Here is a 14,202-nt window from a genome sequence, read left to right on the forward strand (position 1 = left end):
CTATGCCCACCCATGTTAAATTTGGAGCACCAGCAGCCTTGCAGACAGAGGAATCCTGTCTCATGATGTTGAACTGTGCCCTGCCTTGCATAATTAAGTAATCTCATGTCTCATGTGTCCCCAGCTATTCTGTAGATGTTCAAAGCCAGGGAACATGCTGTACTTCTTCAGTGTCTCAACATTATCACCCCATGTTTGACTCATTTGGGCTCAATTCTTCATTCTTTCATTCTGTGAGTGGCTCACTAAGTACCAGATGCCGTGTCAGAGGCAAGGCAAACAGAAGTGAAGGCTGAGGTCTTTCTCACAAGAATCTCCCAGTCTGGTGGAAGAGTCTACATGACTGAGGGCTTCATTGATGATTTTCTCCCTGTTTGGAGTGGCTTTTAAGGATGTGGGCATGGGGGAGATGACAGATGTTTCCAGCATCTCCTGAGTCCTACCATTCCTTCTGGCTTCATTCGTTCAATTTGAGCAGATTCTTTAAACTTTGGAAACATGGCTCATAACATTGACCACAAGTATAGCATTCTGAATTCAAACACAAAGTATGGGAATCCATCAAGCAGTTCCTGAGAGTTCATTTCTGTATAACATGGCTATGCTGAATAGATGCTCTGAGAGTCATGCTGATTTTGTATTTGGTGATGGCTATTTTTCTGATGGAAAGTCATTAATGGGCAAAACTTTTGTTAAACATTATGATAATGTAACAAATGTAACCAAGCATTTTGCTTTTTTTGTGTGTTTAGGAACTTATACAGTTCTGGCTTGCAAAGGGCGTGGATGGTTTTAGTTTCGATGCCGTTAAATTTCTTCTAGAAGCACAACATCTGAGAGACGAGATCCAAGTGAATAAGAACCAACCCCCGGTAAAGTTTGTTTTAAACAGGCATTTTTTTATTTTCTGAAAATGTCATCCGAGTGCTTTCTTCTTAAGCCTAAAATACCAGTTACCAGAGGTTAGCTCTGGCCTATTCCAGGGAGTAATTTGAATAATTTTTGGTAGGAAAAATAGGAGTTTCAAATACATACATCAGATGTTTCCTTCCATTGGTTCCCTTTGGAGCAAAGGCTTCAGAGTGGTTTCGGACTCCATCATGGGCCACAGCTACTCACTATGATTTTGTCGCCTCACTCAAGCTGAAATGAGGAGGCATAACACCCTCTGGTGCTTTTGTAGTAATGAAGGCCACATTGGTGGAAGGGCAGGGAACAAACGCTAGTAGGTGTCTGCTGAAAGCTCTGTGCTCTTTGCTTAGGATATTTCATTTAACTCTCTCCGCCTCTTATGAGAGAGGTATCATGTTCCCCATTTAGCAAATCTTGGAAAAGTTATCGGGGGACAGAAGTAAACAGAATGACAAACCAAGCCTATCTCTTTACAAAGTCCAGCTCTCTGTAGTTCCACACCAAGGTCCTCAACCTTCCCCCTCATCACATGTGATAGTAACCAATGCCACTCTCTTCAGCTGGTTGACATTCTTTTCAATGGCCAAGGAGACAGCGGTGCTAAATGTGGTCACAAGAATGGATTTGTATAATTTTCACAATAAAATGTCGTAAATAAATGAATTATAGTGACGCTCAGCAACATGAATCTTAGCAGTGTGATCTAAAATTATATATAATTGTATATATCAGGCTGCCTTGTAGATAAAGGTAAGCACATTAAGTAAATTCATACGGTTAGTTTATTTCCAGACTTCTAACATTTGTCCTGAGGAATATAGATTTATGGGTACTTATAGCTTCATTGAAGTAAATCTATTAAATAAGTGAAGAGAAGTTGCCCACACACAGGCTAATTGTGACAGCATGTCATGTACCAAAGGTTATGATTAGTCTTTTTTTTCTTTTGCAAATGCTTTCCAATAAAAGAGAAAACAAAGGGGAAACATGGCAATGCATTATTCACAGTTGTCCCAAAAAGAAACACTTAATCCTTGGAGAGGAAACCTCAAAATAACCTTACTAATTATAATGAGATGTCAGAAGATGAGGCATATGTTTCCAGTCCTGAGAAATGATCAGAACAATGGGGTTTGTGCGCTACCCAAGGCAAAGTTCACAAATATGTGGTTTCAGGGAGAGACTTAAGATTTAACAGAAGTCATCTGAGCTAGCAAGGGATGCTCCCTTATTAAAAAAAAGGGGGGGGGTTCACTGAATGGGTGGCAGCTCACATTTGAACTCTCCTAACCATGACTTATAACCACGGCTTATGTTAGACAGTCTTTGATTTTGGGGTCTAGATGACCATATGCTTAGGAAGTCACAGAGTGAGCATCAGGAAAAAATTACCAAAAACCCTGGGAAAGTTTAACCGTCAGAATAAAAGATAGAGCTGTCAAAGAAACAAATTTAAATGTAAGTATGATATTAATAATTTTATGAACAGATAAAGCTTAGATGTAATAGTGAGTTACATAATATTGAAAAACATTTTTTTCCTTTAGAGGTGCTTGAAGGACGATTGCATGTTTAAGAGGAGGATTTTGTTAAATACATTTGTAATCAATACTAAGATGTTTAGTAATATTTAGATATTTATTAGACTTATAGTCAACAATTTAAGCATTAAATTAGCATGAATGTTCTTCTCCACTCACAAACCTCCTTGAGCCTGAGGCCATCTGTGAGCATGTGTCTGCTTGGGCCTGTGGAAGAGTTTATATTCACATAAGTCCAAGTGGGGGACATTTGACCTATGAAGTGGGGGGTAACCATGTTATCCTGTTTTCAAAGGACACAGTCACACAGTACTCAGAGCTGTACCACGACTTCACCACTACACAAGTGGGGATGCATGACATGGTCCGCAGCTTCCGGCAGACCTTGGACAAATATAGCACAGAGCCTGGAAGATACAGGTAACAATAGGATGCGCAAGTACAGTGCGTGATCTCTAGTTTATCCCCCCAACCAAGGAAGTCACTAAATTGTAATCTGATTTAGAAAGAACAATAGTGGATTGAGAGCCAAATGCATTTCTTTCTTTTTTTTTAAACTATTTATTTTAAAGATTTTTATTTATTTATTTATACAAGAACTGGGGTACAGCCCAGAGGTGCGGGAGGGTGAGAGGATTCACCAGAGACAGAGTGGGGAACAGAACAGGCAGGCAGACTGAAATACACTGCTGAGGGGAGCAGTGGGCGAGACAGGAGAAATCTGCCACGCCATGTGGGAATCTCCCTGGCTGGCCAGGAATTGCACCCACATTGCAGAGGCTGCAGACAGCTTCACAGTGCTGTGCTCAACCCGCTACTCCACCAGGGAGGCCCCAAATGCATTTCTAAACTCTTAGACTTGGCATAGTATAAGCCAAGTGTTTGGGCTTATTTCAGTGAGGTTGTCCAGGGGACCAGCATCTTGTCAAGCAGATATAAGCAACTACATAGCACTTTCTCAGTCTTCTGAGAGACCCTGAAGACATTGCACCTGCCAACTCTTACAGGTTCATGGGGACTGAAGCCTATGGAGAGAGCATTGACAAGACCATGATGTACTATGGGTTGCCTTTTATCCAAGAAGCAGATTTTCCCATCAACAGTTACCTCAGCATGGTTAACTCTCCTGGAAACAATGTGTCTAAAGTTATCACATCCTGGATGGAAAATATGCCAGAAGGAAAATGGCCTAATTGGATGGTAAGTCTTCATGACCAGCTCAGCTCATCTGGTTTTGGTGTGTTTGTTCAATAGTCATCTCTAAAAGGAGGGTTATGTCTGTCTCTAAGTGACCTTCACCTTTATTGTATTTAGTGACTGTTCATTGAGTCAGGTTTGCCTCTGTTCCTGGCCAGGTTCTTGTCATTCTTCTTGTTCTCAGACTACCTAAATTCAATTGTTCTGTTTTCTCGTTTGTTGGTTCCTCTGTCAATTTTAATCTACAAAGTCCCTCTAGTGAATATTTCATTTCTTTTATTATATTTTACCAAGGATGAAATTTCTATTTGGTTCTTTTTAATAATTTCTTTATTGATTGTATCATTGCATGAGATATTCTCATATTTTAAACTCTTTAGATATAACATTTCTTTGAACACCTATATGTGTGTATATGTACACACACACACACACACACGTACACACACACACACAGAGGTGACTTTGTCCATTAAGTCCAATGATGTCTGGGTTTCCTTGGTCACATTTTCTATTGACTTGTTTATCTTCCCCAGTATGTGCATATATATACTTTCTGTTTCTTTAGATGTCATGTATTCTTTGTTATTATTAAAAACCGGTTATTTTAAAGTATACATGGGAATTTTGGAAGTTATATTCTCCCTTCTCCAGTGTTCATTGTTGCAGTTTCTTTAGTGACTTTCTTGGATTAGTTCTGTAAAATCTGTGCTCTTTACTGTGAGTGAGCCCTGAAGTCTCTGCTTACTGAGTTAATGATTCGAGATTTCGTAAATGCCTCTAACCTATAAATCTCCCATTCTTTGCTGAGGGCTTATGTGTGTGTGTGTGCACATGTTTTCAACACTCTGACAGATGGTTTACAACTCTGTTTTAGTCTCAATTTCTGTTTGCAGAGTCTCAAGGTTGATCAGAAGTGATACATCAGCATCCTCAGGTCTTCCCGGGCATCTGCACAGCCCTGTACATGGGCATCACCTTCCAGATGCCAGGAATATGTCAGAGCCCTTAATGTCCTTATGGTCATCTCATCCCTATCTCTTTACAAAAGTTTTGTGTTCAGGCCCAACTGCTAATAACCACCTTAGGCAGATGCATTGTTAAACAATTGCTGCTGATTGCTTCTGGAAAATGCCATGGGGGATAGTGCTATTTGCACAGAGTAAGCTGAGTCAGATCAGATAAAGAAAAAAAAAAAACACCCAAACCAGGCTGCTAGAAAGGTCAGTGACAGTTCTCTAGACATGGAGCTCTTGGTGAACTCTGTGTTCTGCTCATCCTGTTGCCGCAAAACTGCTGTTTTTCACAACTACTGTATTTTTTAAGACTTGGGTTTAAAACTATTGTGGACCTGAGGAGAGAGGCATGAAATTAGGGCAAGTTAAAAATGATACAATATTTGCTTTTCTTGGTGAAATCTGGTTGTTTTACTTGAAGAAATACTCCTCGGATTGTTACAAGTCTCTAATTTCCAGAGTTCTGAGAAACTTGGTTTTTACAATTTTTGCTTGCATTTTCCTCTTTCATGGTGATTTTTGAAGGTCCTTCTTCCACTATTTCAGAAGTGCCCTCCCTCATTTCACAAATTGTATAATGTAGTTTTGGTACTTGATTTTTCAAATACTTTGAATATCAGATTATCAGAGGCGATTGGGACCTCTCTTAGGCTGTGAGAGGCCCTCTCTGTCCTTTGCTGTCAGTTACCTGTAGCAATATTTCTTGATTTCAGTTCTGAAAAAGAAAGTAACGGATGTACAGAAGGCATGAGGAATCTGAGTTTTCTTGTCAGATGCTGTCAATACAATAACAAGAATAAATGGAGGCAAAATTTGACTTAATTTTCTGGCCATAAAAATACTGGCCCCCAAAAATACATGAAAAAAAAAAAAGGTCCTTGAAAAGACCACTATAGTTTTAGTAAATTTAAAGAAAACAATTAGTAACCTTCCCGTTATTGAGTTGTAACAACCAAATTCCTCTTCTCAGACACAAATTCAAAGAGTCATTCAGGTTTATACCCTGATTTGAAAAGATGATGTAGCTTTACAGAGATTGTTCCAACATTTATAAAATGGAGATAATAGATGAGTGCACAATAGAAGGGGGGGAAATGAGACAGATCATAGATGTGAAAGGACTTTTTAAACATGCTATGCTCAGCATATACAGATAGCATTGAGTTGTAGCATATGGAGAGTAGATGATTTAAATAAATTCTCAAGGACTAGATGGTGTAATATGTACTAGAGCTTTTAACACAGATGTATCTAAAAATAGAAAATAGTTTACAAGATTTTCTTTTGGACCATGTAAATGTCTTTATAAATTTGGTTTATCTTTTAAAATTTGAATAGTTCAAAGCAAGCACACAGGAAAGGGACACATCAAAAATGTTTCTCACCTTGCCCCCTCCACCTTGTTCCCTTGTCCTGTTGTCGGTGGGAAACATTTGTTTCCTTTTCTGTCACTATTCTCTTAATCAAACATGTGAAAATATTGTGTAAGCTCATAAATTTTCTGTTATTTGTGATATCATTATGAAGTAGATTGTGATCCTAATGGGCAGGACAGTAAATCTGTCAGTTGCACAGCAAGCAGCAGGGTTGGGCTCAGGCCCAGGCTTATTGGTACCCAGGGCTGCCTTGCTTTTATGCCCGGTATACCTTTTTTTTTTTTTTTTAAGATTTATTTTTATTTATTTATTTATACAAGCAGTGGGTACAGTCCGAAGCGCGGGAGGGTAAGAGAATTCACCAGAGCCAGAGGGGGGAGCAGAGCAGGCAGAAGGACTGAAGTACACTGCTGAGGGGAGCAGCGGGCGGCAGGAGAGGTCTGTGTGCCATGTGGGACCCTCCTCTGGTGGCTGGGGAGCAGCCGGGGATTGAACCGGCGCTGCAGAGGCTGCGGGCAGCTTTGCAACCCAGCGCTCAACCAATGCGCCACCGCGGGGCCCTGGTGTACCTTTTGTGAAGCAAAGTAAGTCTTCTAGAAAATCATGTGTAGAACTATATTCTTCAAGGTATCTTCCTTTCAGATTGGCGGACCAGACAGTACCCGGCTGACTTCTCGTTTGGGGAAAGACTATGTCAACATCATGAACATGCTTCTCTTCACACTCCCTGGAACTCCCATAACTTACTATGGGGAAGAAATAGGAATGGGAAATATCGAACCCATAAAGCTCAATGAAAGCTATGATGGTGTAAGTCAATGTAATTTAACCATGCACCATACCAAGTGCTCATTTTTGCCATATCAGAGAATTTAATATTTCTATTCTGCTGCTGAAATGCATGATTATTTTGCTTTCCTTTCTGTTAGTAAGAATTCTTGGCCTTGCTTGGGGTGCTTGTTAGACATGCTGCTTGCTGAGCCACACAACATATTTCCTTGCGTAGAGGCTAGGGACCTGTATTTTACACGTTTTCCAGATGATTCTTAGGGATATGAAAACCTGAGATCCTACTTTGAGTTTGAAATATTGTTCCTCATCCTCTACCTGAAACACGGAGTTAGGAACTTTACAGTGCTTGCCTGTACTGCTAGCTCTCCCTTGGCTGTAGCAGATCTTCTTTTATGTTAATAAATGTAACACAGTTTCAGACTTGGTTTTAGTTTGAGGCTATGGATCTCACAATTCCGTCACTGGGCAAAAGAAAGTTGTAACACTTTTAACTAGTAAGGGTAATTTTCCATTGTGTAACATTTAATCTAACAACTGGTTAAAGCGAAACTGCCTGTTTTAGTTCCTAAATTTGTGTGTATACTCGTGCAGTCACCAGGCTGGATGCAGGATAGACTAGGCTCACTTGAATGTGGCTGCCTATTTGAATTCAGCATCCCTGCATCATAGAATGAACTGCTAGAGGCACATTTTTAAAACCTACATTACTCATTTTTGTTGTTGTTTTCCAGTTCTTTTAGCCTTTTTATTACATTGTGGGGCGGTGCCCAGGATCTAACTGGTGCTGCAGAGGCCGCGGGCAGCCTCGCAACCCAGCGCTCAACCGCTGCGCCACCAGGGGAGGCCCTATTACATTGTGTTTTTATTGGGTAATATTGGTTTATAACACTTCATATGACTCAGGTACAGGTGCACACTTCTTCAGATGCACGTTGCTGTACCACACCCACTACCAAAGCACCCAGCGTCCTCTACCACAGTCCACTGGCCTGCCCCGCTTTTTGTCCCTGGCCCCCAACCTTCCCCAATGGTAGCCTCAGTTTTACAGTCAGATTTCTAGGGTTTGTTTGGTTTAGTTTTGTCTGCTTCCATTACTCATTTCTAGGGGAAAGCAGCAAAGATTCCATATGTCAAAGTTCAATTATGATACAGTCTCTTCAAACTCAAGATGTCATTAACTTTTCCAGTTAAAAATGTTTAACTGGTTTATGTACTAAATGTTAACGCCTTTTTATTATGAATGTGAACGAATGCAAGTAGTAGCTAAGAAATATAGGGAACTAAATATTTATGAAGTAAGTCATAACCAAAGTACATTTTTTTTTGTAATAACCAAACCATTGTTTTCTCCTTATGTCTTTTTGACATAGAATACACTTTTTTCAAAGTCACCGATGCAGTGGGACAACAGTTCAAATGCTGGCTTTTCTGAAGGCAATCACACCTGGTTACCCCCCACTTCAGATTACCACACTGTGAATGTTGATGTAAGTATCCATGGCAACTTTATGCTGATTCCAGAAATAGGAAGTGAATCTCTGTGTGACAACATATACTTACCCAGAGTATATCTAAAACCTTAACTGATGCTGTTTGAATCAGTCACCTAGACTTCTCCTGCAGTTTACCATTGTAGGGGGTTTGCAAGTCATGTTTTTGTGAAAACACAACTGATGTAGAAATGAAATATTTCTGGAGTATCCCGAATATACAGCATTTCAATGAAATGACTTGAAGACCTTTGCGCTATGGAGGTTTTTTAAAACAAGTTCAACACTTCCTCCTCTCCTTCCTCAAAAGGAAGGAAGATGAATCCACCAATTTAGGGCAATGTGCACTTGAGAGCAAGACTGCTGACTTGAAGAAACAAGAATAATCCCTAAAAGTAGTCGTTTTGGAAAAGCACACCCTTTGGCATTTGCCTGTGTCATTTTCTGTCCTCATGATCAAGTTTGCCAATTTAAGCAAATAGATTTCCTAAACAGGAATGCATACGTTCTAGTAAAGTGGTAAGTACATTTCTTTAGACTAGAAAAATATGAACTGGCTTCAGGTGAGTAAAAGGAGATTTCACAATCAAGCACTAATGAAAATCTCATTGGAAAACACAATAAAAACAACTTTAGGGGAAGAGAAATTATTGGTTCCATGTGAGGGTATTTAGAACATTTATAGCATCTCTTTATCACGTTCTATTATTTTGAAAAGTCCCCATATCATTCTGATATCAAACTTCATGTAAGTTCTCCTGTTTCTACAACTCTCTACTGTAAGCCATGGGGAATTTCAGGATAATATAAACTTTGTTTTATGTATTTGTAAGTTCCTAAAACCACACAAACTATATATATATTTTAGCATTTGTATTCTAGATTAAGTGCATCTATTGGTTTTTATTATGTCTAAAATACTCTTATAGACCAATTTGAGTTCAATCTTTTAGAAAGGCTACTTAATATTGTATACCAGCAAAGATGGAAAAGTGTAAATGCAAATGAAAACACTTTTTTCTATCATATTAGTTAGGTCTTTAAAAAGAGGTCATAAGTGAGGCTTGGAGGGATGCAGAGTCATAATCAAAAGTTTTAGGTGATGCCATTTTAATAAAATATAGTGATAAAAGCCCTAGAAACAGGTGAGAATTTTAGAAACTTCTAAAGGATTGAAAATAACATGAAGATTATAGAGAAACAAGTACATAGAAATCATAGTCTAAAATATACAGGAGAAAATGGCTCTAATAAGTACAGGTATGAGCACTTGGGAATATTCCCAACCTACAGTCACTGGCTGTACCAGAATTTCCCTAAGTAAAAGAAAACAAATCAAGGGCTACTTGGTGCTCTGTTTGTGTTGGATGAATAAAGCAACACTTGAAATAGTGTCAAACTTCTACAAGCACAGCAGAAGTAAGAGAAGATCTAATTCTAGCGATGTGCTCTGGGTAATTCATGGCAGAATGTGCTCAGATATGACTTTTATTCCTTAGTTCACAAATAAAACACTTTTATTCCCTCTGTATAGAAAAGGAGGCAGTATTCTAGGGAGCTTATCACTAATCAGTTGTAAAAGAAACCCTTCTACCCCAAAGAGCTACATCCAGATTAACTTCTCACAGTTATTACAGGCTGGCAACCAAAGACAGGCAAACTGGGAGGACAAGATTGCCAAAGCAAACAGGCCACCAAGAGTCACACTACATTTGATAAAAAGTAAGACCAGGAACAAGAGATACCATTCCTAGCAGAACATTGTAGAAAGCACAGAAAATATGGCAAACGTAAGACCCCAATATTAGAATAAACACCCCCGTCTGCCATAGACTGCTGTGCTATGGAGCCCCTTGACATCCTTTAAAGTAATTAGGTATCTTATACCATGACATACACAGAAGATCTGATTGGTGTACTGGAAAACTGATCTTAGGGATTTGTCCTAGAATGCACTGTAAAAAGGCAAAGATGCTATCAGTGCAAGAGAAAAATTTTGATGTGCAGAGGACAGATCTAGAAACTAACACACAACAAAAAGGAATTCTAGAAGAGAACATAGACTGGAAACAAACAGATAAGCAAAAGAAACCCAGAGATAATGGATTCATCTTCTCTAGATTGGCAAGAATAAAGAGAAAACCCTAAAAATATATAGGAAGAAATCAAACTCAAAAATAGCATCAGATTTCTCAAATGGACACTAGAACATATCAGAACTTTTATCTTCAAAGTTATAATGGAAACTTAATGCTAAACCTCTAGAATCCTCTATCCATTCAAAGTAAGATTCAAGCACAAAATAGAGATGGAAAAGCAAGGAAGCAAATTTTACCATGTATAGCCAATGTCTGAAAGAATAATTAGCAAAGGTAAACATGAATCTAAAAGGAATACATGTATAAAAAAAGTGAGAAAAGGAATCAACAAAACAGATTTTTTTTCACACATAATATAAAATAAGATCATCAAAATACACCATGACACACACTAAGTTCCAATTAGTATGTTCTGGAACAAAAATTTAGTCAATCATTTCTATATGGGATCTGTAGCAGGGAGAATGTGTGTGGAGAGCTGACAGGCCAAACACTTGTCTTACATGGGGAATGGAAGGACAGTAGCTTGCTCTAGAATTTAGCTATCTAGCTAATAACCACTTTGACCATTAACATTAAATAGCATTAAAAATTAAGCTCCTGTGCCACACTATCAACATTTCAATTGCTCAAGAGTTAGTAGCTACCATATTAGTAAGTGTAGACATAGAACATTGCTAGCACTGCAGAAAGTTCTATTGGACAGTACTGCTCTCTATGTGAGAAAAATATATTTTAAATGACTATTACATTTTTAAGGGCAACCATTAGAAGAAGAGAGATAAACGCCTAATTTTCAAAGAATGCTGGAAAGAAAAAACTAGGAAGGAAACCAATCAATCCAATAAAAAGTTAAAAAGGAAGAAAACAAAATAAGTTTAAATAAATGATAAAATAAAGCTTTATGTCCAAACATAATAATCACAAATATAAATGGGTTAAATTCTCCTATTGAAAGATAAAACTCAGATTAGACAAAAAATTTGAAATAAGACATATAGCAAAAATGAAAGGACACAAAGAATTAAAGATACCACAGGCAAATGCTAATAAAAAGAAAGCTTGCCATCTGTATAGCCATCAAAACATGCATATACCTTTTGACCTAGTAATTTTATTACCGTATTTATTACCGAATATCATTTTAGAAAATGATATTCAATTTCTACATACAGATGAGATAAATTTTTAGAAAACAAATGAATAAAGAATGAATATAAATGGAAAAAAAGAAAATTATATTCAAGGATCTCTATTGGAACATGGTTTTTAATAGAAGTCTCTGGAAATGATTTAAATATTTTACCAAAACCAAACCAGTTGAATCAATTATACTGTTAATCCATACAAGGCCCGGTAATGTGCAGCTTTTAAAAAGAATGAAGGCGTTCAGTGTGCACTGACAGGAGAACATCTCTAACATGTACTGAATTAGAAAATACGGGTACAAAATGAGGACATTTCCCTTCTGTATAGAAAAAAGGAAAGTATTGACTTGTTTGCTTAGTCACAGAGTGCATCACTTCCTGGGACACATAAAAATGAAAGAAAACATAATCACAGTAACTATTTCTGAGAGGACTGGGAAAGTAGGGGATGGTGTAGGAGATACCCTTTCCATTTTACATATTCTTGTAGTGAATCTTATACTGTGTGCACACATACCCTATTTAAAAATTCTATTACAAAAAGAAGGTGTGGAAATATTTAATAGCAGACAAAATAGAATTCAATATGAAAAGCATTATGAGATGGGCAATTTTCAAAAATTGGTAAAAGAACTTTCCACCACAAATCATGAATCTATGCATCTATCATAGCTTCAAAATATATAAAACAAGTACTCTGAGAAATGCAAAGAGTAACTGACAAATCCACAATTACAGAGACACATCAACATACTTCTAGAAAGTGGTAAATCAAGTAGACAAAACTAATAGTTAACACTTACTGGGCACTTATATGTGTGGCACTGAACTATGTACTTTTTTCATGCATTATCTAAGGCTACGGAAAATATTAATAGTAATTTGACAAGTCATACATATACCATATACATGTACCATAAATACCTTTGCACCTGATAAACAGAGAATAAACATTTTATCAAACATTCATTAGCTATTCACTAAAGACCACACATTAGCCATCTGCCCCAAGTGGACGATGACCACGACGACACAAGCACCACTGCAGTCAACACGGCTGGCTGGAGCACAAGGAGTGACCATTACCACTGATTTGGCAACAGCTCTTATGAAGAATTTGGCATTAACATCAAATGTCCATACTCTTTGACATAGTAATTCTCTTCCTAATCGCTTGTCCTAAATAAATAATCCAGACATGGGGCAGGGAGGGGCACTTAAAATATATAAAACATTAGAAACTTGAATGTTGAAATAAAAGGAAATGGTTCATTATAGTTTTACAATTTAATAGAATATTATTCTGCCATCAAAATGACATTTATGAAAATGACATTTATAAAATAACAGTGGAAGATGCTTAAAATGTTAAAAGAAAAAAAACAGAAAAAATACATTGTTTTTATATAGCTGTACTATAAACCCAAATCTCTTTTAATGGGAGGTAAAGGAAAATACAATTTCTAACTTTCTCGTTAGGTAGAGTTTTGCTTTGCATCTTTTTTTTGTAACTCTTGTTCATTAGCTATGCAAGAATTACATGACTGCTGAAGTTACAGTAACCCATGCATTATTCTATGACAGAGAACAGAAAAGGCCCAACTCACCACTTTTTGGAGTCATTGCCAAGGTGGCTGCTTTTTGGCCAGTTACCATATAGCATAAAAGGACTTTATTTAAGCAAGCTAAATATCCAGTCACTTAGGTGGGGACATTTGTTTCGGGATTCCTAGAGTGGAGTCAGATGTGGTCTTCATACCGGCTCTGGCCAAAGGCAGCCTAGCAGCAAAGGCAGTGACTCCCAGATAAGGTGAAGGCCAGCCCTTGTCATTCCTATCAGCAGCTAGACTGTTCTTATCTACTTATTAGATAATTTACTTCCTAACAATCTGGTAATCATCTTAAGGGGTAAAACTGAAGTAAGTGTTTTTTCAAATAATTCTTTATTCGATACTAAAAATAATAAATCTTTTAGACGCTAACATTTATGTTGATATGTTTTTTTTCTTTAAATAGGTACAAAAGAGTCAGTCCACATCAGCACTGAATTTATATCAAGAATTGAGTTTGCTTCGTGCTAATGAGCTACTCCTTAACAGGGGCTGGTTTTGCTACTTGAGGAATGACTATGACTCCGTCATGTATACAAGAGAGTTCGATGGCATAGACACAGTCTTTCTTGTGGTTCTGAATTTTGGAGAATATTCACTGTTAAATCTAAAGGAAATTATTTCAAATATTCCCACGCAAGTGAAGATAAGATTAAGTACCAATCCTGACCACAAAGGCACTGTAGTTGAGACGCCTGCCGTCAAACTGAACAAGGGAGAGGGACTCATTCTTGAATACAAGACGAAGAACCCCCTTCATGGCCAAACGGCTTTCAGAGACAGATGTTTTGTTTCCAATTGGGCATGCTATTCCAGTGTGTTCAACATACTGTACAGCTCGTGTTAGGCACCTCTACAAAAAAGATGAAGACACTGGAGTCCTCTCCTATTACAGGCATTTGCAGTAACTTCATGTGTAACATGCTGCTGGGTAAACTTTATGAATAGTCATTCTTAGATGTTTCTGTAGCTTGAATGTAACTGCTTTAGGTAAGGTTCGGAAATGTTTTTACAAAGAATA

The 14,202-nt window shown here is 37.8% G+C and overlaps 1 protein-coding gene across 1 annotated transcript in view; it reads left to right on the plus strand.

Moving 5' to 3' along the window:
* The window catches only part of SLC3A1 (solute carrier family 3 member 1), a gene marked incomplete at both ends in the record, with an annotated part of 34,680 nt that extends 20,652 nt beyond the window's left edge, over nucleotides 1-14,028 (plus strand). Inside the window, 6 exons of the mRNA XM_084234528.1 lie at nucleotides 753-872; nucleotides 2,749-2,873; nucleotides 3,461-3,653; nucleotides 6,685-6,852; nucleotides 8,205-8,321; nucleotides 13,588-14,028. Coding sequence (XP_084090654.1) covers nucleotides 753-872; nucleotides 2,749-2,873; nucleotides 3,461-3,653; nucleotides 6,685-6,852; nucleotides 8,205-8,321; nucleotides 13,588-14,028 — 1,164 coding nt within the window. The remainder of the gene's footprint in view (nucleotides 1-752; nucleotides 873-2,748; nucleotides 2,874-3,460; nucleotides 3,654-6,684; nucleotides 6,853-8,204; nucleotides 8,322-13,587) is intronic.
* Between the last annotated feature and the right edge of the window lie 174 nt (nucleotides 14,029-14,202).

Source organism: Talpa europaea, assembly GCF_964194135.1.
Source record: "Talpa europaea genome assembly, chromosome: 6".
Lineage (NCBI taxonomy): Eukaryota > Metazoa > Chordata > Mammalia > Eulipotyphla > Talpidae > Talpa > Talpa europaea.